This window comes from Thamnophis sirtalis, unplaced genomic scaffold (assembly GCF_051295495.1).
Source record: "Thamnophis sirtalis isolate CommonGarterSnake01/CBP01778 unplaced genomic scaffold, rThaSir2_p1.2 scaffold_5, whole genome shotgun sequence".
Classification (NCBI taxonomy): domain Eukaryota; kingdom Metazoa; phylum Chordata; class Lepidosauria; order Squamata; family Natricidae; genus Thamnophis; species Thamnophis sirtalis.
The window spans coordinates 31,895,286-31,917,423 of record NW_028261385.1 but is presented as its reverse complement, the minus strand read 5'-3'; the positions used below and the strand labels follow the sequence as shown (position 1 = coordinate 31,917,423).

Genomic DNA, 22,138 nt, shown 5'->3' with positions numbered 1-22,138 from the left:
GGGGTGGGAGGCACCGTTCTTCGGTGGTTCTCCTCCTACCTCTCGGACAGGTCGCAGTCGGTGTTGGTTAGGGGGCAGAGGTCGACCCCTAGGCCCCTGAAATATGGGGTCCCACAGGGTTCGGTCCTGTCCCCCCTCCTGTTTAACATCTACATGAAGCCGTTGGGTGAGATAATTCAACGGCACGGGATAAAATACCATCAGTACGCAGACGATACCCAGTTGTATCTGTCCGCCCCGTGCCAACTCAGTGAAGCGGTTGACGTGATGTGCCAGTGCCTGGAGGCTGTCAGGGTCTGGATGGGGGTTAACAAACTTGCGCTCAATCCAGACAAGACCGAGTGGCTGTTGTGTTTCCCTCCCAAAAATTTGGTTAGTACTCCATTACTCAGGCTGGGGGGTGAAATTTTACGCCCCTCAGACAGGGTTTGCACTTTGGGAGTCCTCTTGGACCCACAGCTGACCTTAGAACATCATTTGTCGGCTGTGACCAGGGGGGCATTTGCCCAGGTTCGCCTGGTGCACCAATTGCGTCCCTACCTGAACCGGGAGGCACTAGCAACAGTCACTCATGCCCTCGTGATCTCAAGACTGGACTACTGCAATACGCTCTACATGGGGCAGCCCTTGAAGAGCATTCGGAGACTTCAGCTCGTCCAGAATGCAGCGATTGTGGGTGCACCTTGGTACACCCACGTTACACCTATCCTCCGCGAGCTGCACTGGTTACCGATTGGTCTCCGGATACGCTTCAAGGTGCAAGTCGTCATTTATAAAGCCCTTCATGGTATTGGACCTGGGTACTTGAGAGACCGCCTGCTGCCAATTACCTCCCAAAGACCCATTAGATCACACAGATTAGGCCTCCTCCGGGTTCCGTCTACTAGCCAATGTCATCTGGCCACGACCCGGGGAAGGGCCTTCTCTGTGGCGGCTCCGGCCCTTTGGAATGAGCTCCCCGCAGAGATTCGGACCCTCACCTCTCTCCAGACCTTCCGAAAAGCCATTAAAATCTGGCTGTGTCGGCAGGCCTGGGGTCGATGAGTTCCCTTCCCCTCTCGAATCGTGTGGCTGTTGGTTGTTTTTATATGCCCTGTACTTTTGTGTAGTTTTTGTGTTTCCCTTCCCCTCCTTGGGTTTGTGCGCCGCCCTGAGTCCCGCTGGGAATAGGGCGGCATATAAATAAAATGAAACTCGAAACTCGAAATAAACTCGATCTGTCTGAAATTGTATAGGGTTTCCTGCCTAGGCAGGGGGTTGGACTAGAAGACCTCCAAGGTCCTTTCCAACTCTGCTAAGATGTTTTTGAAAAATAAATGTATACCATTTTACCATGTATATTAAGCCAAGAGTTAATCTCATTAAACATACAGTTCTGAGAAAACATGCAGCATATTCTATGATTATTGTGAAATATTTTCAGCAAGTTAAAACTAACATTGACTCCTTTATAAACTTGATTCTGAATTTTAAATGATTAGATGTATCAATTTATGCTGATTAAAACTACTTTTATAAGTTTATTTTCCCTTTGAACTAATTATTTTAGTATATAAGTTAAATATAAGGATTGAAAAGTCTATATTTTGAATCATTTATAGTGTCTGAAGGCAATTGTTCATTGAAAATAGCATTGAAATGCGGAGTAGGCAGTCATCCCTTCCTCACCCATATGATATGAGTATTCTGCATTATAAAAACTAGAACTAGTTAGATGATTAAAACATATTTTCTTAAGATATTTAGTAGTCAAAATTACAATATTGATTAATTTCGAGATTTGATTCAATTTTTAAAATATTGCAATAAATAGCCGAAAATGTAGTATTAAGCATGAATGATCAAAACGTTCTGTTTAAAGTAAAATGCAACTCCTTCAAATATAGTTATTTTGAATTTTAAACAATTTAAATTTAAATTTAGGATAGTGTGTATAGCACTCTTGGTTCCTTCATCAGAATCCTTAAGTGAAGCCATTGGTTTCCATTGTAGAGGATTTTCCTTTTTTTTTTTTTTTAAGAACTTTAATAACGTATATTAAAGAAAGCAAGTTTTAGGAAATTATGGTTCCTATGATATAATTCCACTTTCCTTCATTTGATATTTAATGAACATTCTTATACATTCTAAATGATTTCTATCTTCATGCCATTTACACATTTTTAAGCTTTGAAAACTGAGGATGATGATTATTATATTAATGGAGCCTGGACTATTGACTGGCCTAGAAAATTTGATGTTGCTGGGACAGCTTTCCATTACAAAAGACCAGCTGATGAAGCAGAATCTTTGGAAGCTTTGGGTCCTACTTCAGAAAACCTTATAGTCATGGTAAAGTATAAACTATTTTATTTTATTGTTTGTATATCGAAGAGGTAATCTAGCCTTCTGTATTGCTCATGAACCTCTTTTCTATGTTACTTAGAACCTCATTCAGAAAATAGAATCATTGCTTTGTACCTCTAGCTTTTGAATAGTGTTTCCTAGATAATAGACTTATGCTGTTTTGCAATGTATCAGTTTACTTTTAAACCAATTGAGGTTTCTAAAATATAAATATAATCATTTTTATCTAGCAGTGTCAAATTTACATTCAGCATTTATGTCGTTTTGATATTAACCATATTGTAACTCACTACTATCAACAGTCTGAAGCTAGCCTCTGATCTGTTAAGCAATTTGGATATAATTGGGGGACAATATAATATAACACTTTTTTTTTGCTACAGAGCTAACAGAAACAAATACCATCTCATTTTCAGGAAGATAAGAATCATATCACTTAAATTAAAATTTAAAAATCCCAGAGTATATATTAGAAATATAAACTAGTTTTGTTTTCAATATAAATAAAAAAAATATTGCACACAGTTTGTTCAGCTGACCATTTGTTCAGCTATTGCTCAAAATTATGACAGTGATAAAAAAGGAAAATTACAACTGATCTTAAAAATTCTGGCCATCACAGCATTCTCACATCACATGATTGATATCTGGGCACATGGTAACTGATTCTCACTTACAACCATTCCAACACTCCGTAATCATGTAACACCGTTTCCACACTTCCCACAAAGTCAAGCGGAAAGCTATCAGAGAAAGTTGCAAATCACTTTGGTAAGTTGCTTGTCCCAGCAGCAACCACCTCCAGCCCTGTGTCTTGCCTTTGCACCTCGCAGGCCACTTGCACATTTTCCTGTGCCTGGCAACAGTCACTTCAGGCCTCTCCAAACAATGCTGGCCATTCGCACACCATCCCTCATCCAGCAAAATCTACTTCTGACTCCTCATTCCTTACCTTTCTGCTGGCCTGCTTGCAAACCACCTGAGCTCACTTAATGACTCCAAATCTTAGCTTAGCGACAGCAATGAGGACTACCAGGATTGCTGTCGCTAAGCAATGCAGTCACATGATGTTGTGCTCAAAGACTGCATTACTTAGCAACCTATAATTCTGGTTCCTATTACCATTGTTACCCAAGGACTACCTACATGCTTTATCAATTATCAATTTGATTATCTTTTTAAATCTAGTCTCCTTCTATGGTAACATAAGTAGTTTTTCATTTAATCTCAAATATTTTCAGATTGTATATGTTATTCAAAACATTGCTGGAATATTATTATGTTCCAACCTAGAACTAAAAATAAATTTCCTGACAGTTAGAGCAATTAACAACATGCCTCCAGAAGTGGTGAATGCTCCAACACTGGAAGTTTTTAAGAAGAGATTGGACAACCATTTATCTGAAATGGTGTAGGGTTTCCTGCCTGAGCATTCAGACTAGAAGACCTTCAAGGTTCCTTCCAACTCTGTCTTTATCCTATCCTATCCTACTCATGCTTTAGAGGTTATGACAAATGCCACATTGGGTGGGAGCACTCTAACATTTAAATTTGAAACAACTGAAGGAAATTATCTTAAATTTTAGAAACATCTGCACCAATGTTCAAAGTTTTTCTCAAAAATCAAACTGAAAATAGCTAATTGTTAATATAAGTATTAATATACCAAAGTGTTTTAATGATAAAACCAGTTATTTTCAACTGCAGATTTTACTACAGGAGCAAAATATGGGGATAAGGTATAAATTCAATGTTCCCATCTCTCGTACTGGCAGTGGTGACAATGAAGTTGGCTTCACATGGAATTACCTCCCTTGGTCAGAATGCTCTGCTACTTGTGCTGGAGGTAAGTTAGCTTCTAATAATCTTGAAAAATTAGCTAAGTAGAAATATCTAAAATATTTATAATATAATAAAGGGAAACATGTTGTTTATGTTAACAGAAACATTACTGTTAACAAAAAATTACTACCCATATTCTTACTTGAGTTTTGGAGAGAGGCACAATGTTGATTTCTTTGTTCACCAAAAATTATAAATAAGCCCATCCTAATATACTATTATTGTACCATAAAATCAACCTACCAATCAGGTAAAACTGTGTTTTAACTATCAATATGTATTGGAGTTAGTTGGTACATAAGTGGGTTGTCTGTAATAATAAAGGAGAATGTCTATGGAGATTCTCAGACATCCAGGTCATGGTTGTCCCAAAGATGCTTTTTTTTCAAGAAGCAACTGGACTTTCTGGTTTTTCTTTGAAGACGTTTCGCTTCTCATCCAAGAAGCTTTGCGGAATATTTGTAGTCAGGGTTGAAATGAAGGGCACTTGGAGTTCTCTGAAGCTTGTTGTTTTCTTGCAGATATTTCATTACCCAAACTAGATAACATCCTCAGTGGTAGTAAGAAGTGGAGTTTGCTCTCAGTTTATATTCTAGTGGCTTACCTTTTGGTGGTCCTGGGTGGGTTTTTTGGTTGGCTGTTTATTGTTGGCTTGTTTGGCAGTTCCTTGATTCGGATATTGTTTACTTGATTGTTGATCTGATGTTAATCTATGCTTATCTGGTTGCTGATTGCTGATGGGGTGGTGTTTTGGTCTTTTTATGCCCTTTTTGACTGGTTGATAGACTCTTTTACACAGTATCTGGATATTATTTATGTCCATGTGTCTATTAAATACTAATTTGTCAGAGTACCAGGCTTCCAGAAATTCCCTAAGCATTTTTGGACTTGGCTTAGTCTAGGATGGTCACAATTTCCCAAGTGAAGCTATGGTTAATGTCAGTGTGTTGTGAAATAAAGAGTTTTCATCATATCTTCTGACTGCTAGTTGGTGTTCATGGATGCATTCTGCTGGTCTTCTCCCTGTTTGTCCTAAGTAGTGGCTGTTGCAGTCATGGGTTGTCTGCATTATTTAGCTTTAGGATTCCTCCTATCAGCCAATTGTTACACTAATTTTATAAAAAAAAATGTCTTTGGCCTATGTACTAGCAACTCTTAAGCCTGGCATAATAGAATGTGTTTATTTTTAAGCATGTCATCTTTTTAATATTTTAAAATGGAAATAGAAATATGAATTAGAAATCAAGTTCCCTCTAGGGTTTAACAGTTACCATGATTACTATCTCTTTTTAATATACTTTCACTTCAAAAAGCTGCTTCTCTCATCTTTTCTTAAACCAAACAAGTGAAAATAAATATTTAAAGGAATAAACTGCCAGGGAGAAATTGAGAGAGCGAGGAATGAAAAAGGTCAACACCTGTCCTTTTAGTCCTTCCAATTATACCACCGTGTGTTTGTGTCTTTGCTATATTAAGAGTTGAAGAGATTAGTCTGTTGCCTGAAGCCATTTCCCTTAGTCCCTTCCAGTAACAATAACAATGTTCCCTCCTTGTTTTCTCTGCCAAGAATCACTAATTATCTCCCAATTTCTCTTTAATAAGTATTTTCATCTAGCTATTGTATTTAAAAATTTTTAAATTATATTATCTCTTCTGATAAGCTGAAAAGTTATTTTAAATAAATAAATCAATAAGGATTGGTGTCTAGTTCTTACTCCTCTATTTGTGTAGGTGCTAATAGCTATTGGTTTTCTATCAACTGTTTTTTATTTCTCTTTTTATTTTTCTGTCCTAAAATTGAACCATTTGTTATTCTGTTTGATGAAAGTATTTACATAAAAGGAAGATAAAGGTTTTGTTTTATTTGCTTTTTCCTGTCGAAGTGTTGAGCTTATATGTCCTGAAAACATGGTAATAGTGAAAAACTGAATAGGAGATGAAACTAATGAAAACAATTGCTAAATATACTCATTTCAGAATAGCAGCCACAAAGCAGATTAAAGCTTACTGTGAGGTGTAAGCATTAATCAGATGTATGTTTCTGCTTGAACCAGAACTAAGAAATCTGTTGATTCATTTCCTTTATACTTAAATGATTTCTTATGTAGCCTCCATCTCAGTCTGCATGAAAGAACTGGATTTAGAAGATCCACTGGATTAGGTAGAGCAGGGGTGTCAAACTCAATTTGATTGAAGGCTGTATCAGGATTGTATTTGACCTTGGGGGCCGGAGTGGGTGTGGCCAGGGTGGGCATGGCCAGCTTGACGTCACTCCTGTTAGGGTGCCCAACTCTGTGGTAGCCCGAGTGCTCTGCCAGCAAAAACGGGCTCCTGAGTTCCATTTTCAGCTGCGACAGCCTCCTGCAACTTTCTGCCAACAAAAACTGAGGTCAAAAGGAGCTCCCGAGTTCCATTTTCACTGGCAGAGGAACTGCGGGCCAGTCCTTTGCTGTTTCCAGGGCAGCCCTGTAGGCCAGATCTAAGCACCCTGGAGGCCAGATCTGGCTCCGGGCCTTGAGTTAGAGCATCAGCTTTGTATAATTACTTGGGTGCTAGAAACTATAAATATTAATAATTTATTAATTATTATTAATTATTACATATATACAGTGGACATAAGTATTCTACTAGAAAAAACAATTACTACTTGGGGTTATGTTTTGAAGGTAAAATTCACAGAAGTCTGTGGATTAAAGAGATTATAATAATACCTAGTGCTTTATTCTATTGGCCATTTTAATGGATGATAGATTTTGGTTCCAAAATTGGTGTCCTTGTTATTGGTTGTTTTAATATTGGTGCAAAAGTCTAAATTCTGAGTTGTTTCACTGCTTGATATATGGCTCCCATTATTGATCTGGCTGTTTCTAAAATGACTATTATATTCTTGGAAGCACCTCTGAGCCACTGATATCAATCATCATACCCCAACTATTAATATTAGTTTTAAAAGCCACACTCTTACCCATTCATAGTTATCATCCAAAGAACCAGCATTATACTTGACAAGTAGTACAACAACTCTTCCTAAGTGGCTGACATCCATAACTGTGGCTGCCATCTTTAATTTTTCTTGATATCCTTATGCTTTGTGCTATATAGATATCATTTCTCTATTAATTATTAGGAACAAATCTGTGATATATAAGCAGCTCCTATATTAAAAATGACTGTTCTAATCAAGTCTGACCTAGCTTAGCTTTTCAGTATTGGCCAGCTAGATGCTGCCACCTGCTGTGATTGTTGAAATATTAGCAAATAATGTTAGGAAAAATAAGAATATTTAAAGTATTAACATTGTGTAATTCACCTGCTGCAAACTATGCATTTAGTTTTTTTAAGACACTCAAAAGAATTAACACAAAACAAATTCATGAAATTAATTTGATTTCTTATTATTTCAGATAGCTTTAGGTATTAGAAGTATTACTAAGAAAATATTAGCACAATATTAAAATAGGAATTAAGTTGTAATAATAGTGTTTCATTATTGTTTGGCAGAGAAAAGACTGATAAAAATTTTATCAAACTATTTTATCAGATTCTCCCAGTTTCATTTCCTATTAATCATGTATTGCTAGGCTATTTTTTTCCTTTAAACATAAGATAGGATTTGATATTTCTTAATCAAACCATTTAATTGACATTATTAGAAACTCAAGTTTTAAAACAAATATTGTTTTAGTTTTTCTAGTTTATTTTTCTTTTCTTTTGCAAATTGAAACATCTCTGCTTAAAGTGATATTGATTAAGAAATAATTATCTCAGAAATGTATGTACAGTACAAATACACATTGTGTTGAAGTGTGCTTCCAGACAGGTCATTAAAATTGTTGACATCTAGATCAGTTAATCAGTTAATCAAAATTATGTTTTTTTACTACTTTTAATGCTTTTATTTGCTACATCAATTAAAATAAAAAATAAAATTACTAACTAATGTGTTTTGATGTATAGCAGTAAGAATTAGATATTTGAAACCAACTTTAAATGTGTGTGTGTGTGGGACCCTGCGGAAAGGAAGGTAAAGAAACTGCACCTCTATAGAATTTGTAGTTTACTTCAACTGATAAAACTTTCCACAAATCTACAGTGCCGTTTAGAACCACTTCCAGCTCCCTCCCCACACCCGTCCACACATCATCAAGATGAAGAGCAAGAGGAGGAATTCTGGGAGTTGAAGTCCACAAGTCTTAAAGCTGTCAAGTTTGAACACCCCTGGGGTTTTTTTCTAAAGGGTTAGGGGTGCAAGGGTCTTGTAACTCGACAGTTTTTAGACTTCCGTGCTTCAAATGCCAAAGTTACTGAGCCAACATTTTGGTTGCTAAGCAAGAGAGTTGTTAAGTGAGTTTCACCACATTTTACAATTTGGCCACGCCCACCCAGTCACATGGCTGGCAAGCCACTCCCACCCAGTAGCATGGTCAGCAAGCCACTCCCACCTGGTCACATGGCTGGCAAGCCACTCCCATAAAACAGGCCACACCAAAGAAGAGGTTCTAAAAAAATTTGAAACCCACCATTGGCTCAGTAGGTCTTTGTTTTTTGCCCTCTCCAGGTTCAAGAGGCTTTCTAGGAGCCTGGGGAGGGTGAAAATTGACCCAATATACAAACCGGAAGTTCGGTAACGAACTTCTGTGTTGCCCGTTGGGCCACTTTTCTCCTTCAGAAAGCTCCCCTGAAGCCCCTGGAAGGCGAAAAACGGCTGAAAATCAAGCTGACAGGGCAACGCCTCACGGACCCTCAGAAATGGCTCCGTGTGCCACCTGTGGCACACATGCCATAGGTTCACCATGAAGGTCACAGATTTGCTTGATTTAAAATAAGGGGAAAAAATAAAAACCATTTCATTCTACTCCTTCCTAAGGTATGCAGAAGCAAGAAATAGTATGCAAAAGACTAGATGACAGCTCTGTAGTCCAGAACAATTACTGTGATCCTGATAGTAAATTACCCGAAAATCAAAGAGCCTGCAACACTGAGCCTTGTCCACCTGAGTAAGTACTTCTTTATTATATTCCACACTATTTATATCTCCAGACTGAAAGTACTACAATGGAACCACAGAAAAATTAGTCCAAAATTGAATTAAGAACAGGATCCAATGAACAATTATTATATATATAGCAATAGTACTTAGACTTATATACTACTTCATAGTGCTTACAGCCGTTTCGAAGAAGTTTACAGAGTCAGCATATTGCCCCAACAATCTGGGTCCTTATTTTATCCACTTCGGAAGGATGAGTCAACCTTGAGCTGGTAAGAATCAAACTTCTGGCAGTTGGCAGAATTAGCCTGTAATGCTGCATTCTTATCACTGTACCACCACAGCTCTGAATATAATTTTTCAATGAATGAATAAAATTATGTTATTTTTGGGACTTGCTAATGCAAGTGACCTGCCATTTTATTAATCATAAATAAAATATAAATAATTTAATGATAATTTAATTAGCACTTTTTAAAATAACTTTTGAGAATTCACTGTTCCTCTCTGCCTATCTCCTTGGTTAGGTTAGGTTTATTCAACTTGTATGCCACCCTATTCCTGAGAGACTCAGGGCGGCGAACAACCATGGGGGAAGGGGTACAAATAACAACAATTACAGACAAACAAATTAAAATATAAACAACAGTCGCAACATTCGAGTGGGGCCAGAAGATTCTTCAGCCCCAGGCCTGCCAGAACAACCAGGTCTTAATGGCTTTGTGGAAAGCCGGAAAGGTGGTGAGGGTCCTGATCTCAATGGGGAGATCGTTCCAGAGGGCCGGAGCAGCCACAGAGAAGGCACTCTCCCGAAGAGTTGCCAGCCGACACTGGCTGGCAGATGGAATTCGGAGGTGGTCTAGTCTGTGGGATCTAATAGGTCGTAGGGAGATAATCGGCAGGAGGCGGTCTCTCAAGTACCCAGGTCCAATACCATGTAGGGCTTTAAAAGTAACGACTAGCACCTTGAAGCGTGTCCGGAGCGTAATTGGCAGCCAGTGCAGCTTGCGGAGGATAGGTGTAACGTGGGTGTACCGAGGTGCACCCACTATCGCTCACGCGGCTGCATTCTGGACCAGTTGAAGTCTCCGAATACTCTTCAAGGGCTGCCCCATGTAGAGTGCGTTACAGTAGTCCAGTCTTGAGGTCACAAGGGTGTGAGTGACTGTACAAAGGGCCTCCCTCTCCAGGTAAGGTCGCAGTTGGTGCACCAGGCGAACTGGGCAAATGCCCCCCTGGTCACAGCCGACAAATGGTGTTCTAGAGTCAGCTGCGGGTCCAGGAGGACTCCCAAATTGCGAACTCTATCTGAGGGGCGTATAATTTCCTTGGTTGCAAATTTAGAAAACCAGCTAGATGGATTTTCTTTACTAGCAACATCTGGAACATTCTGGAACAGTAATATTCTTACCTAAATTAAACATGAGACTGCTGCAGGATATAGTTTGTAGGATTGTTATGCTACTAGGATAACCATCTAGGATAGATCTTGTCTTATTTTAATAAATTTCACACAGGATAGGCAGCACTAGAATAAATCTTGGGAAGCTATATTATGTAAAATATATTAATTACTTCCTTAGTTACATTTGGCAGTATTATATAATTGAGACTAAAACTGTAAAAATTCTGCTTTATTGAATCAGAACTATTATATATTTTTATGCAGTATGCAGTTTTCTCATACTTGAAAGTTCAACACATTCAAGTTGTAGGGGTAATTAGTTCATTTCTTGAACTAATATTTTTTTCTAATATTCTTTCGATAGATGGTTTATAGGCGATTGGTCAGAATGCAGTAAGACCTGTGACGGAGGAATGAGATCACGAACTGTTCTATGTATCAGGAAGATTGGACCTTCAGAAGAAGAGACATTGGAGAGTACTCATTGTTTAACACATCACCCAGTTGAAAAAGAGTCCTGTAACAATCAGTCTTGCCCCCCACAGTGGGTTCCTTTGGATTGGTCAGAAGTGAGTGATCTTGAAAATTCCTTAAGTAACCACTTTACACACATCAAAACTGCAACAAGATATATTACAATGTATCTAACTTTCTGCTCTAACTCAGTGTTTCTCAACCTTAGCAACTTGAAGATGTCTGGACTTCAACTCCCAGAATTCCCCAGCCAGCAAATGTTGAAGTCCGGACATCTTCAAGTTGCCAAGGTTGAGAAATACTGCTCTAACTTACTAAACGTGATATAGTCCAGCACTCCCAAATTTCTGTAAATCCTGCATGATCTGGGATTGCACAACATGCTAGTGTAAAACTAAAATAGAACTACAGATAGTCCTCAAGTTGTACCCATTCATTTAGCAACAGTTCAAATTTATAATATCATTGGAAAAAGTGATTACAACCAGTCCTTGCACTTACACCTGTCACAGCATCCCCTTGAGATCAAAATATGGGTGCTTGGCAACCAGCATTTATTTATGTTACAGCATTCTGGAGTCATTGATCATCATTTGCAACCTTCCAGTCAGCTTCTAATAAGAAAAGACAATGGGGAGGGGGAAATCTAAATTTATTTAGCGGCCCTGTGATTCACTTAACAACTGCAGTAATTTGCTTAACAACCATGGCAAAAAAGTAGTAAAATCAGGCATGACTCACTGATAGGCAACTGCTTTGCCTATCAGTAGAATTTCTGGTCCTGACTGAGGTGGTAAGTCAAGGGCTTCCTGTATGTAGTCTGTAGCTGGCATTTTATGGGGACTCATATTAGCAAATACTCTTTCAGCTATATACCTTTAGTATTCAAACATACATTTAAAAGTTTGTTACTCCATACTGATAAAACTGGATTCTGTTACTCTTCTAATCCAAATTCTAAACTCAAACTAATCAATATTAATTCAAAAGAGCTGATTCTGTGCACAGTATTAAATAGTACATTTCATGAATTTGAATTAATTGATATTTATTTAATTCCATATTATTCCTTAACTGAACATTTCTTGAAGCAGCTTATAGTAATATTACACTTGTGTTAATAATTTATTTTTCAGTGTCTATTTTGCATAATTGAGTTGGAATTATGAGAATAGGAGGAGCAGGGCACTGAAGTGCAAGAAAATTTTTTATTCCCTAGTAATTTCTTCCTTATTTAACTGGAAATGAGATCCCATATACCCCACTTATTTTATACTTAGTCAAACCGTTCCAAGTTTCTATCAGCAAGCAGAATGATTAGTACATAAAGTGATGGTTTTAAAGAATACTTAAAATTCTAAACTCTCTATCTACAAAAAGCACAGATATGGCCAAAAATATTGGTACTCCTCCAGCTCCCTTTCCCAAAATTCCAATTTATCATGAAATAAGTTGAAACTGATACAAAGCAATGTCATTCACCATTCTTTATTCTTTAGTCCATAGAACAGACACATTGCTTTGCTTGTATGATTTAACACATTCTTATAGATAATAAAACCAATGAAAATCGTATGTGTCAATCTAGATTTAAAGACCTAATTTTATCTATTAAATAACATACTTCAATGTAGAGGTAACGGTAGAGTTGCTGATATGTTATTGTGCCTTACAAGTGAATCAACCATTTCATTTGATGTAGAACTTTTAAAATATTTTTCAATAACAGGGGTGTCAAACTCAAGGCCCGGGGCCAAGATCTGGCCCCTTGGATGCTTAGATCTGGCCTGCGGGGTTGCCTAGAAACAGAGAAGGACTGGCCCATGGTGACTCTACCAGCGAAAATGGAGTTTGTGAGGGCCACAAGTGGCCCTCCCGAGCTCTGTTTTAACTGGCAGAGGGTTGCAAGATGCTGTTGCAGGTGAAAACGGAGCTCAGGAGCCTGTTTTTGATGGCAGAGCGCTCAGGCCACCACAGGTGCTCCCGACATGAGTGACATCGAGATGGCAATGCCCATTCTGGCCATGCTCACCCCAGCCCCCCAAGGTCAAGCACAATCCTGATGCGGCCCTCAATGAAATCGAGTTTGACAACCCTGGTTTACAGTATGTGCAATTATTTGATTTGATTTAATTTGATTTATTGACATTTGTAGGCCGCCCTTTTCCCTGAGGGGACTCAGGGCGGCTCACATAAATCAGGGAAGGGGAAATGCAGACAATAACAAAGACACATATAATAAAAACAGTAACCAACATGCATTCATCATTCGGGAGGGGCAACTATCTTCATCCCCAGGCCTGACGGGCTAGCCAGTTCTTCAAGGCTGTGCGGAAGGCCTGGACGGTGGTGAGGGTACGAATCTCCACGGGGAGCTCGTTCCAAGGGTCGGGGCAACTACTGAGAAGGCCCTCCTCCTTGTAGTTGCCAGCCGACACTGGCTGGCCGATGGAATACGGAGGAGGCCCAATCTGTGTGATCTTATTGGTCGCAGGGAGGTAATTGGCAGAAGGCGGTCTCTCAAGTATCCAGATCCACTACCATGTAGGGCTTTATGGGTGATTAACAGCACCTTGAAGCGCATCCGGAAGTCGACAGGTAGCCAGCGCAGCTCGCGGAGGATAGGTGTAATGTGGGTGAACCGCGGTGCACCCACAATCGCTCGCGCAGCCGCGTTCTGCACCAGCTGAAGACGCCGGATGCTCTTCAAGGGCAGCCCCATGTAGAGCACATTGCAGTATTCCAGCCTAGAGGTCACGAGGGCCCGAGTGACTGTTGTGAGTGCCTCCCGATTCAGGTAGGGTCGCAACTGGCGCACCAGGCGAACCTGGGCGAATGCCCCCCTAGCCACAGCCGTCAAATGATGGTCGAACGATAGCTGTGGATCTAGGAGGACTCCTAAGTTGCGAACCCTCTCTGAGGGGTATAGAGTTTGACCCCCCAGCCTGAGAGATGGAATATTGGTGGAATCCTTGGGAGGGAAACACAACAGCCACTCGGTCTTTTCTGGGTTGAGCACAAGCTTGTTAGCCTTCATCCAGTCCATAACCGCCTCCAGACCCCGGCTCATCACATCTGCCGCTTCATTGAGTTGGCACGGGGCGGACAGATACAGTTGAGTATCGTCCGCATATTGATGGTATCTGATCCCGTGCCTGCGGATGATCTCTCCCAGCGGTTTCATGTAGATGTTGAATAGTAGGGGGGATAAGACCGAACCCTGAGGCACCCCATATGTTAGGGGCCTAGGGGACGATCTCTGCCCCCCCACTAACACCGACTGCGACCTGTCTGAGAGGTAGGAAGAGAACCACCGTAGCACGGTGCCTCCCACTCCCACCCCCCGCAGTCGTCGCAGAAGGATACCATGGTCGATGGTATCGAAAGCCGCTGAGAGGTCAAGGAGAACCAGGATGGAGGGGAATCCTCCATCTCTGGCTCTCCAGAGATCATCCGTCAATGCGACCAAAGCGGTTTCTGTGCTGTAGCCGGGTCTGAAGCCTGACTGGAAGGGGTCGAGATAGGTCGAGATAATTATGACACAATGTCCAAAATTTTAGTGATAATGAATACTTTTAATACGACAATTTTATTTGCAATCTTCAGAATATATATCTGGGCTATCAAACTCCTGGCCTGCAGATGGGCTGCATCACACACTGGCCACGCCCACAGCCAGTTTAGCAAAGGGGAAAAAAGTCATACGTCATGTGACAACACCATGATAGTGTGCATTTGACACCCCTGTACTATAAGTTTACCTTTTTAATAGGGCTATGTTGTTAATGTCTTCAGATTTTTACAATTTAAAGTATTTGATTCTAAACATCGTGTGTTTTTGGCTTATAGTGTACTCCAAAATGTGGACCTGGTTTTAAGCATCGTATTGTTCTCTGCAAAAGCAGTGATCTTTCAAAAACATTTCCAGTTGCACATTGCCAAGAAGAAAACAAGCCGCCTGTCCGCATGCGCTGCAGCTTGGGCAGGTGTCCTCCACCACGATGGGTCACAGGAGACTGGGGACAGGTAACATAGGCAGCTTCTTGAATATCTAAAGTGGTACTGAAGTTCAAGGACTAGATATGTGAGTCTGCTGCAACAATAATTAACATACAACACTTATGAATAAATTTGCAGTGATATATATGTTCATTGGCTTCTATAATGGTTGCACTAAGCAGCATAGTCATGCAATATTACACTTTATAATGGCATTACTTAGCAACATAAATTTCAGTCACAATTATGTTGTTAACTAAGAACTACCTGTACACTGGCTGATTTACATTGTGCAATGTAGCTCTATTCAGACGTTTCTACCACTGTCCTATATAGTGTTTCCACAAGTATTTTAAGTTCAGGATCTTATTGCTTTTTGTAGCTACTGAGACTTTGACATTTGTCCCCCACTCCTTCCTTTTCATTTTTTTTTCCTGACATAGTGTTCTGCACAGTGTGGTCTTGGACAGCAGATGAGAACTGTGCAGTGTCTCTCATATACCGGGCAAGGCTCCAGTGATTGCCCTGATACTCTTCGGCCTCCATCAATGCAACAGTGTGAGAGCAAATGTGACAGTACCCCTGTCTCTAATGCAGAAGGTAAAGTTGCTTTTACTAATGCTAACATTTTAAAATATTAATATAAATCATAATATTCAGATTGAATTTTATTACCTGAATACCTAGCTTGGTGCCAAGAATTTTATTAGATACACATTGGAGTCCATGCTCCAGTTGACTTAATTACTTTTAAAGATTCTTTTAATTTAAGTCCAAGCAACAGGCTAGTTTGAAACAGAGAAAATTATCAGTTTCATTTTTGGCAATTTCAGCTCATAATGAACATTAAAAAAAATCTGGTTATCTAAGAATGACAACTTATCACATTTAATATCCGTTGTAACTCTTGTTAAACATTTAACTGGAAAATTATAGCGTTAATATTAGTGGTTAAGGGCCAGATTAGAAACTGAAAGACTATGAGTTCTAGTCCTTGGGACAATTATTGTCCTAGGGAGCAGACAGCGGTTCCACTTCTGAAAATGTTGCCAAAAAAATTAGAGAGACTAGTCCAGTCAATTGTCATTAGTCATTACTGACTCAAAGGCACCAACAACATCTGATGGAATGTTCAAGGCAGGTCCTTTTGGTGACTGCTCAACTTTTGGAACAGCCAATTTGGGATCCCTAACCCCTTTAGAGAGCTGTGAAGGCCTGGCTGTTCCTCCAAGCATTGGATTAGGATAGGGGTTATGAAGTTGTTTGCTCTGGGGTTGGGGTTGGGGGAGAGTACATTTGTTTTTAATGTTGTTTTATGGTTTGTTGTGAGCTGCCTAGAATCATTATATGAGATAGGCAGACATACAAAGTGCTTTATATAAAACAAACATTACTTTGATTTTTCAAAGTGAGATGTTAACAGTGTGTATTTGGTCTAGCATATCTAATACTTTAAAAATTATAAATTTCTAATAGAGACATTCATAAAATCATGATAATCTTGCTGTTCTTTTATCTGTCTTTGTACAGGAGTTAATTTTTTGTAGTTGATTTGTCTTTTAAAATATTTCAGTAGCTGAAAATTGGTTTTTCAGATTTAAATATTTCACAGAAGTCAATTGAAGATCACTTTGATCAGAAAGGGAATAGCTAATGTATGAACTTTGTTAGAAACATTCTTTCCAGTCTAACAATATGTTCGTACAATTGTTCTTCTATCTGATTCAGAATAACTGTTGGTTATAATTAAATAGAAGAAGGCATTTCAATCCACCTGCTAGCCAGAACAGTGTCTTCCCTCAGCTTCACCTTTCCATATTGGTTTTAACCAAGACTAAAGAATATATTTGCAACCAGATCCAAATCATTTACCCACCTTTAGCTATATCCTAGCTTTAGCTTATTGGCTCCTTTCTCAATATGCTGACTCATTCATTTTCATGCACCTGCCCTGCATTCTATGTCTTGTTATGACAGAACTATAAAAACTGGGTTGATATATTTTGGCTGAGGTCCAACAAGCTACTTCTGGTGTGCTTTGATATACCGAGTTGAAAATAGGATGTTTTCTTCTTTTGAATGGCAGTTTTTGTCTGGTGGATGAATCCAAAGCTGCTTTAGTGATAACTACCTGTTCTTTAAATCTAGTTAGAGATTTATTTATTTATTTAGTAGCATAGGAGTATATAAAGTGCTACAAAGAAACACAAGCAAGAGTAAAGGCTGGTTCTTCCAAAGAAGAACTAGCAGTCTGAATGTCATCAGTAGAGGGGGAGGGGGAGCAAAAAAAAGTCCTAAATAGAACCAGTTTACAAAAGATGAGCAAATGCAGTTGTATATATATATGTAGGCTTTGTTTCAGTCTGATTCAAAGATTGTGATCTTAAGCCATGTGGAAATATTCGTTTTGGAATGGATTTTGAAGAAAATACTAAACTTTTGACCAAATCCCTTTCTGAATGTTAACATTATTTGGTAGATGATAAGTTGTAACAGAATAAGAGTAAGAAACACTTTATTCAATGCTATTTGTTTTTCATTGTGCATGTTTTAAATTTATGTAACGATATAATCATTGTGTACCTCAAATAGAGTGCAAAGATGTGAACAAAGTGGCTTATTGCCCACTGGTGCTGAAGTTCAAATTCTGCAGTCGAGCGTACTTCAGACAGATGTGCTGCAAGACCTGCCAAGGACATTGACCTGGAGAAACTGAAAGTGCATTGTTGCTTCATTGTGCAAATGTGTCCATCTAAGATTTCTGCACAGTGCAACCAGTCAGATAATCTACATTCACCATCCTGTGGAAAATATAACCACTGGTCAGCTCCAGCTGACAGAATTGCAAAGTTATTTTAACTTCTGTGAAGTGGGATTTATTCATCCAAAGTGCTGGACACAGTATAAGGAGGCAACGCCAAAATGGAAAACTATACCCAGTACATAGAGAACATGTGTGTACTTTCAACTAAATCCTGTTTACCTCCTTGGACCATTAAGATAATTGTTATTATGGACCTAGCAGTGACACTGAATCCATTTGTATTTAATATTGTTAAAATGTAGTTGTTATGGTTTGGTCATCTATAGAAGTAAAGAAGAATTTTAAAAATCCTGTCATAGCTTATAATTAATAATTATTTTATCTTACTATATAGCGCCACAACCTATGGTAAAGAAGTGGGCTTGGGAATATTATTTTAGAAGCAATTATAAATCCAAAGTAAAACAAAAGTATTTTCCTTCGTTTCATCTAATTATTTAAAGGATAATCCATATTTCCCAAGGACTGCAGTGAGCCATATATAAAGCTATTAAAAATGCATCAGGTATTTATTACCGGATTGCATCAAACAATAAATATGTGCTGCAGGTTTATAGCCATCTTGCCATTTTACAAATAAATCAGGATTTTTACTAAAGGGAATGAATTCATACTCCAGGTATGAAGATCGTATTTACTACTATTTCAGTACTTATGTAGAGAATGCTTAAAACAAATCTTCTTAAATTCACCATTTCTCCCTTCAGTTACAGAAAGGCATTTCTGTAGCAACTAATTACTGTGTAATTATCAATGATGAACTGGCTGTATAGTGGAGAATAGTCTCTTCTAATAATCATGCTGAAACTCTTCTGGGTGTTCATTTCCTTTCTCACTGAAACAATAGAAGAATATTTTATGAGACAACGCAAAGAAGAGGGGGGGAAAAGAGTTTTCTCACTTTTGGACAGTTACAAAATAAACAACCAAAAAGTACATAACTGATAAAATATTTTAAGTTGGAGTACCATAACACTTATATTCACTATATCAATCTAATAATGTTCTGAAATGTACTTAAATGTGAAGCCAAGCTCCTTGGATAAAACAGATTCCAAAATCCATTGTGAGCTAAGCCTGAAGGCCATACTTCTCCCACTCCTATTCCCTTCTTTGTCAGTGACACAACAAAGAGATAAGGAAAGTGGGTACTTGTTTATATTATTATATTGTACTTGAACACTTGCAGTTTGCAGCAGGTCCTTGATGAATGTGCTTTTGTGACTAGTTTGCCTCCTTTGTTGTAGTGCAATTGAGATGATGATGTGAACACCACCACCAACTTGTATTAATACTAGAAGTTAAATGGCACTTTTATGAAATAATATTCTTAATGAGACAAGTTTTTTAACATGTTATGGTATCTAAATGTGTCAATATATTTAACGAACTGCAGTAAGCCAAATGTGTTGAATGATACTTAACTAATGTGAATTGACAGGAAAGAGAGAGAGAGAGAAACAGAGAGAGAGAGAGACTTGTGCTATGCAGTAATCTTGACAATCCTTCTGTAGGGTTTTCTGTAGACCATAACCAACAAACTCCTGTCAGATGCTACCTCTTGACAGTCATCTCCACATAGATGTGAGCAGAATTCCTTTTTGGCATCTTGCCTTACCCGGAGCCATTTACTGCTCAGTTGCAATGCACACAACTGTTAGTGGAATCAATGCTGAGGAAGGAAAACTATACACATTTAGGAGTTAACATGTAGGCATGAGAACAACATAATTAGTGGGTGAATTACTTTGTATATTTGTTCATTAAGAAAATATATTGGTGCTAATATGCCTTGATTATGCAAAGGTATAATAGAAGATATAGCTGTCATGAGGATATTTTCCAGGCAAGATACCACCGTGTAACATCCTCTGGTTCCTCTGAGACATCAATATATTTATTACTTAATGTGACTTTTCAAATAGCAAGAAATGATGGAATTTATTCTTACCTCATTTAGGACATTGCCTTTGCAAAGACTGCTTTCGCAAGCATATTTTGCTCTTTCATTGGTGCTAGATGACCAGGGAGTCCAATGTTTACTTTGAAGTGTAAAAAGAGCAATGAGTTGGAATTTAAGAAACTCTTTCCTTGGAACAATTTTGACTTGCATTGCTAAAAGGAAAAAAAAAGAAAACACAGAATGTATTTGAATTATAAATGGACCAATATGTAATGCCCCACCCCAATAAAATTCTGAATGAAAATTAATCATTTGTTCTGACAGCACCGGACATTGCAGCTGCTACAGTATAGCCATTTATGTAATTATGATGAAATAGACCAAATGTTATATTCATAAATAATGACATTATGATGTTTATATAGGCTGCACCAAAATGGGAAGACTAACAGTTTTGGGGCATATATTAAACACAATGTGCTGTTGATTTGCCACCAGACTCAGTACAATTCAGTCAAAGTATACACCCAAGTTTTTTAAAAAGGGGTTCATTGATACTATGGATAACAAAATTCTCCTTAACAATTCAGAATGAAAATGAATTCTTTTTATTGTGATTATTTGCTTCTTATTTTATATTCAGTATTATGTGGTACACTGTTACATTGTTATAATTGTTTTTGCTTTTGTAAATTATATGCTAATTTATTTCCATGTTGTCTAACACATGTTCTTACATGTCATGCATTCTGCTGCTTGTAACACTTAATGCAGTAAAATTCCACACCAGGCACAGATTTGTTTTTAACACAGATAATTTAGTAAAATAAAAAATGCAGCTTTTAAGAATGAGCCTTATGGTAACAATCTGTTCACTGACATGCCCATGCAAGAATTTTGCAAGCACAAATATTTACATTGTTGAAAGCACTTCTGAAAGTATATTTACTTTTTGGTTAAAGATACATCAAGTAATGTTTCTATGCTGTCTCAGTACTTGGCTATGATCGCCTTTGGGTGTGATATGGAAATGCAGTGCAGTAGACTAAACTACCACCTATTGCTCCTTCCAAACTATCGTTTCAAAAAGACTCCCATGTAGGCTATAGCTAATTCATATTAGCAACATTTTCTGGACTGTGATCATCTTGCTTTCAGGAGATTTTGTTTGTTGGTTTGTTTGGTTAGTTATTTGGCCATTTAAAGCAGCATTCCTTAGTCTCAGTATCTTTTAAGATGTGTGGACTTCGACTGCCAGAATTCCACAGCATTCTGGCTAAGGTTGAGAAACATTGATCTAAATCAGGGGTAGTTAACATTTTTATACCTACCGCCCACTTTTGTATCTCTGTTAGTAGTGAAATTTTCTAACCGCCCACCGGTTCCACAGTAATGGTGATTTATAAAGTAGGAAAGTCAATTAAATTTTAAAAAAGAAAGTGCTTCAATATCAGACAAAACCCGTACCACCCACCATGAAAGCTGGAACTCTCACTAATGGGTGGTAGGGACCAGGTTGACTACCACTGATCTAAATAGTAATTGAACTGTCAGGAGAATGATGGGATCAGAGACTGATGGTACTGTGGAGGTTAAGTGATTGAGTTAAGTGATTGAACATTTCCCTACTCCCCCAAATTAGATGTCTATAAGGATAGTGTAGAAATATTATTTCTAAAGTTATCTTAACTTTTCACTAAATGCAGAATAAAATAGTTGAAGAGCATATTTTAATTTCTAACTTTCACTTTATCAAAATAAGTTTCATTTTATGTTTCTTTTTTTCCATTTATTTCCTATTGACTGCCTGTGCTTCATATTATTATTCAGTGACTATTACACAAAGCAAAAACACTGAAGCATAGTGCTGAAAATCTTATCTTGCCTGATCCTGTTGCTTCCTCGATTCTACTTCTATCACTGTAGTTATTAGATTACAAATACAACCCCTGCCATTTTTAACCTAACCAGTTTTGATTTTTAAACTTCTTTTTTGTTAAGGAAGGATCTGAACACATAGGTGGACACCTATTAAAAAGGCCATTGATAACATTGGTGTCAAGCATCAGGGAAATCAGGAGATCCAGGCAGTTCAAGCGAATATAAAGATGTATTGTAAGGTTAAGCTTTCTACAAGGATCTGAACTACTCATTTGCTCTACCTGGATCTCCTGATTTCTTTGGTTCCTAATCTGAATTACTAACGGTAATGGAGTTAAGAATAGAAAAAAATTCAAGATAGGCTGGACTTAGATTTCTTGTGGGTACCTGGGAATTCATAGCTGATGATGCATTTGACCCTTCCCTCAGGCTCAGCCTGGTCATCTCCTACAATTGATACAATATTCTGAGTAA

The 22,138-nt window shown here is 38.3% G+C and overlaps 1 protein-coding gene across 1 annotated transcript in view; it reads left to right on the top strand.

Annotated features, from left to right (window-relative positions):
* The window catches only part of ADAMTS6 (ADAM metallopeptidase with thrombospondin type 1 motif 6), a 127,180-nt gene extending 106,548 nt beyond the window's left edge, over nucleotides 1–20,632 (top strand). The window contains exons 19-25 of the mRNA XM_014060953.2: nucleotides 2,168–2,331; nucleotides 4,054–4,192; nucleotides 9,056–9,185; nucleotides 10,948–11,152; nucleotides 14,907–15,083; nucleotides 15,500–15,656; nucleotides 17,649–20,632. Coding sequence (XP_013916428.2) covers nucleotides 2,168–2,331; nucleotides 4,054–4,192; nucleotides 9,056–9,185; nucleotides 10,948–11,152; nucleotides 14,907–15,083; nucleotides 15,500–15,656; nucleotides 17,649–17,758 — 1,082 coding nt within the window. The 3' untranslated portion in view covers nucleotides 17,759–20,632. The remainder of the gene's footprint in view (nucleotides 1–2,167; nucleotides 2,332–4,053; nucleotides 4,193–9,055; nucleotides 9,186–10,947; nucleotides 11,153–14,906; nucleotides 15,084–15,499; nucleotides 15,657–17,648) is intronic.
* Nucleotides 20,633–22,138: the final 1,506 nt, after the last annotated feature.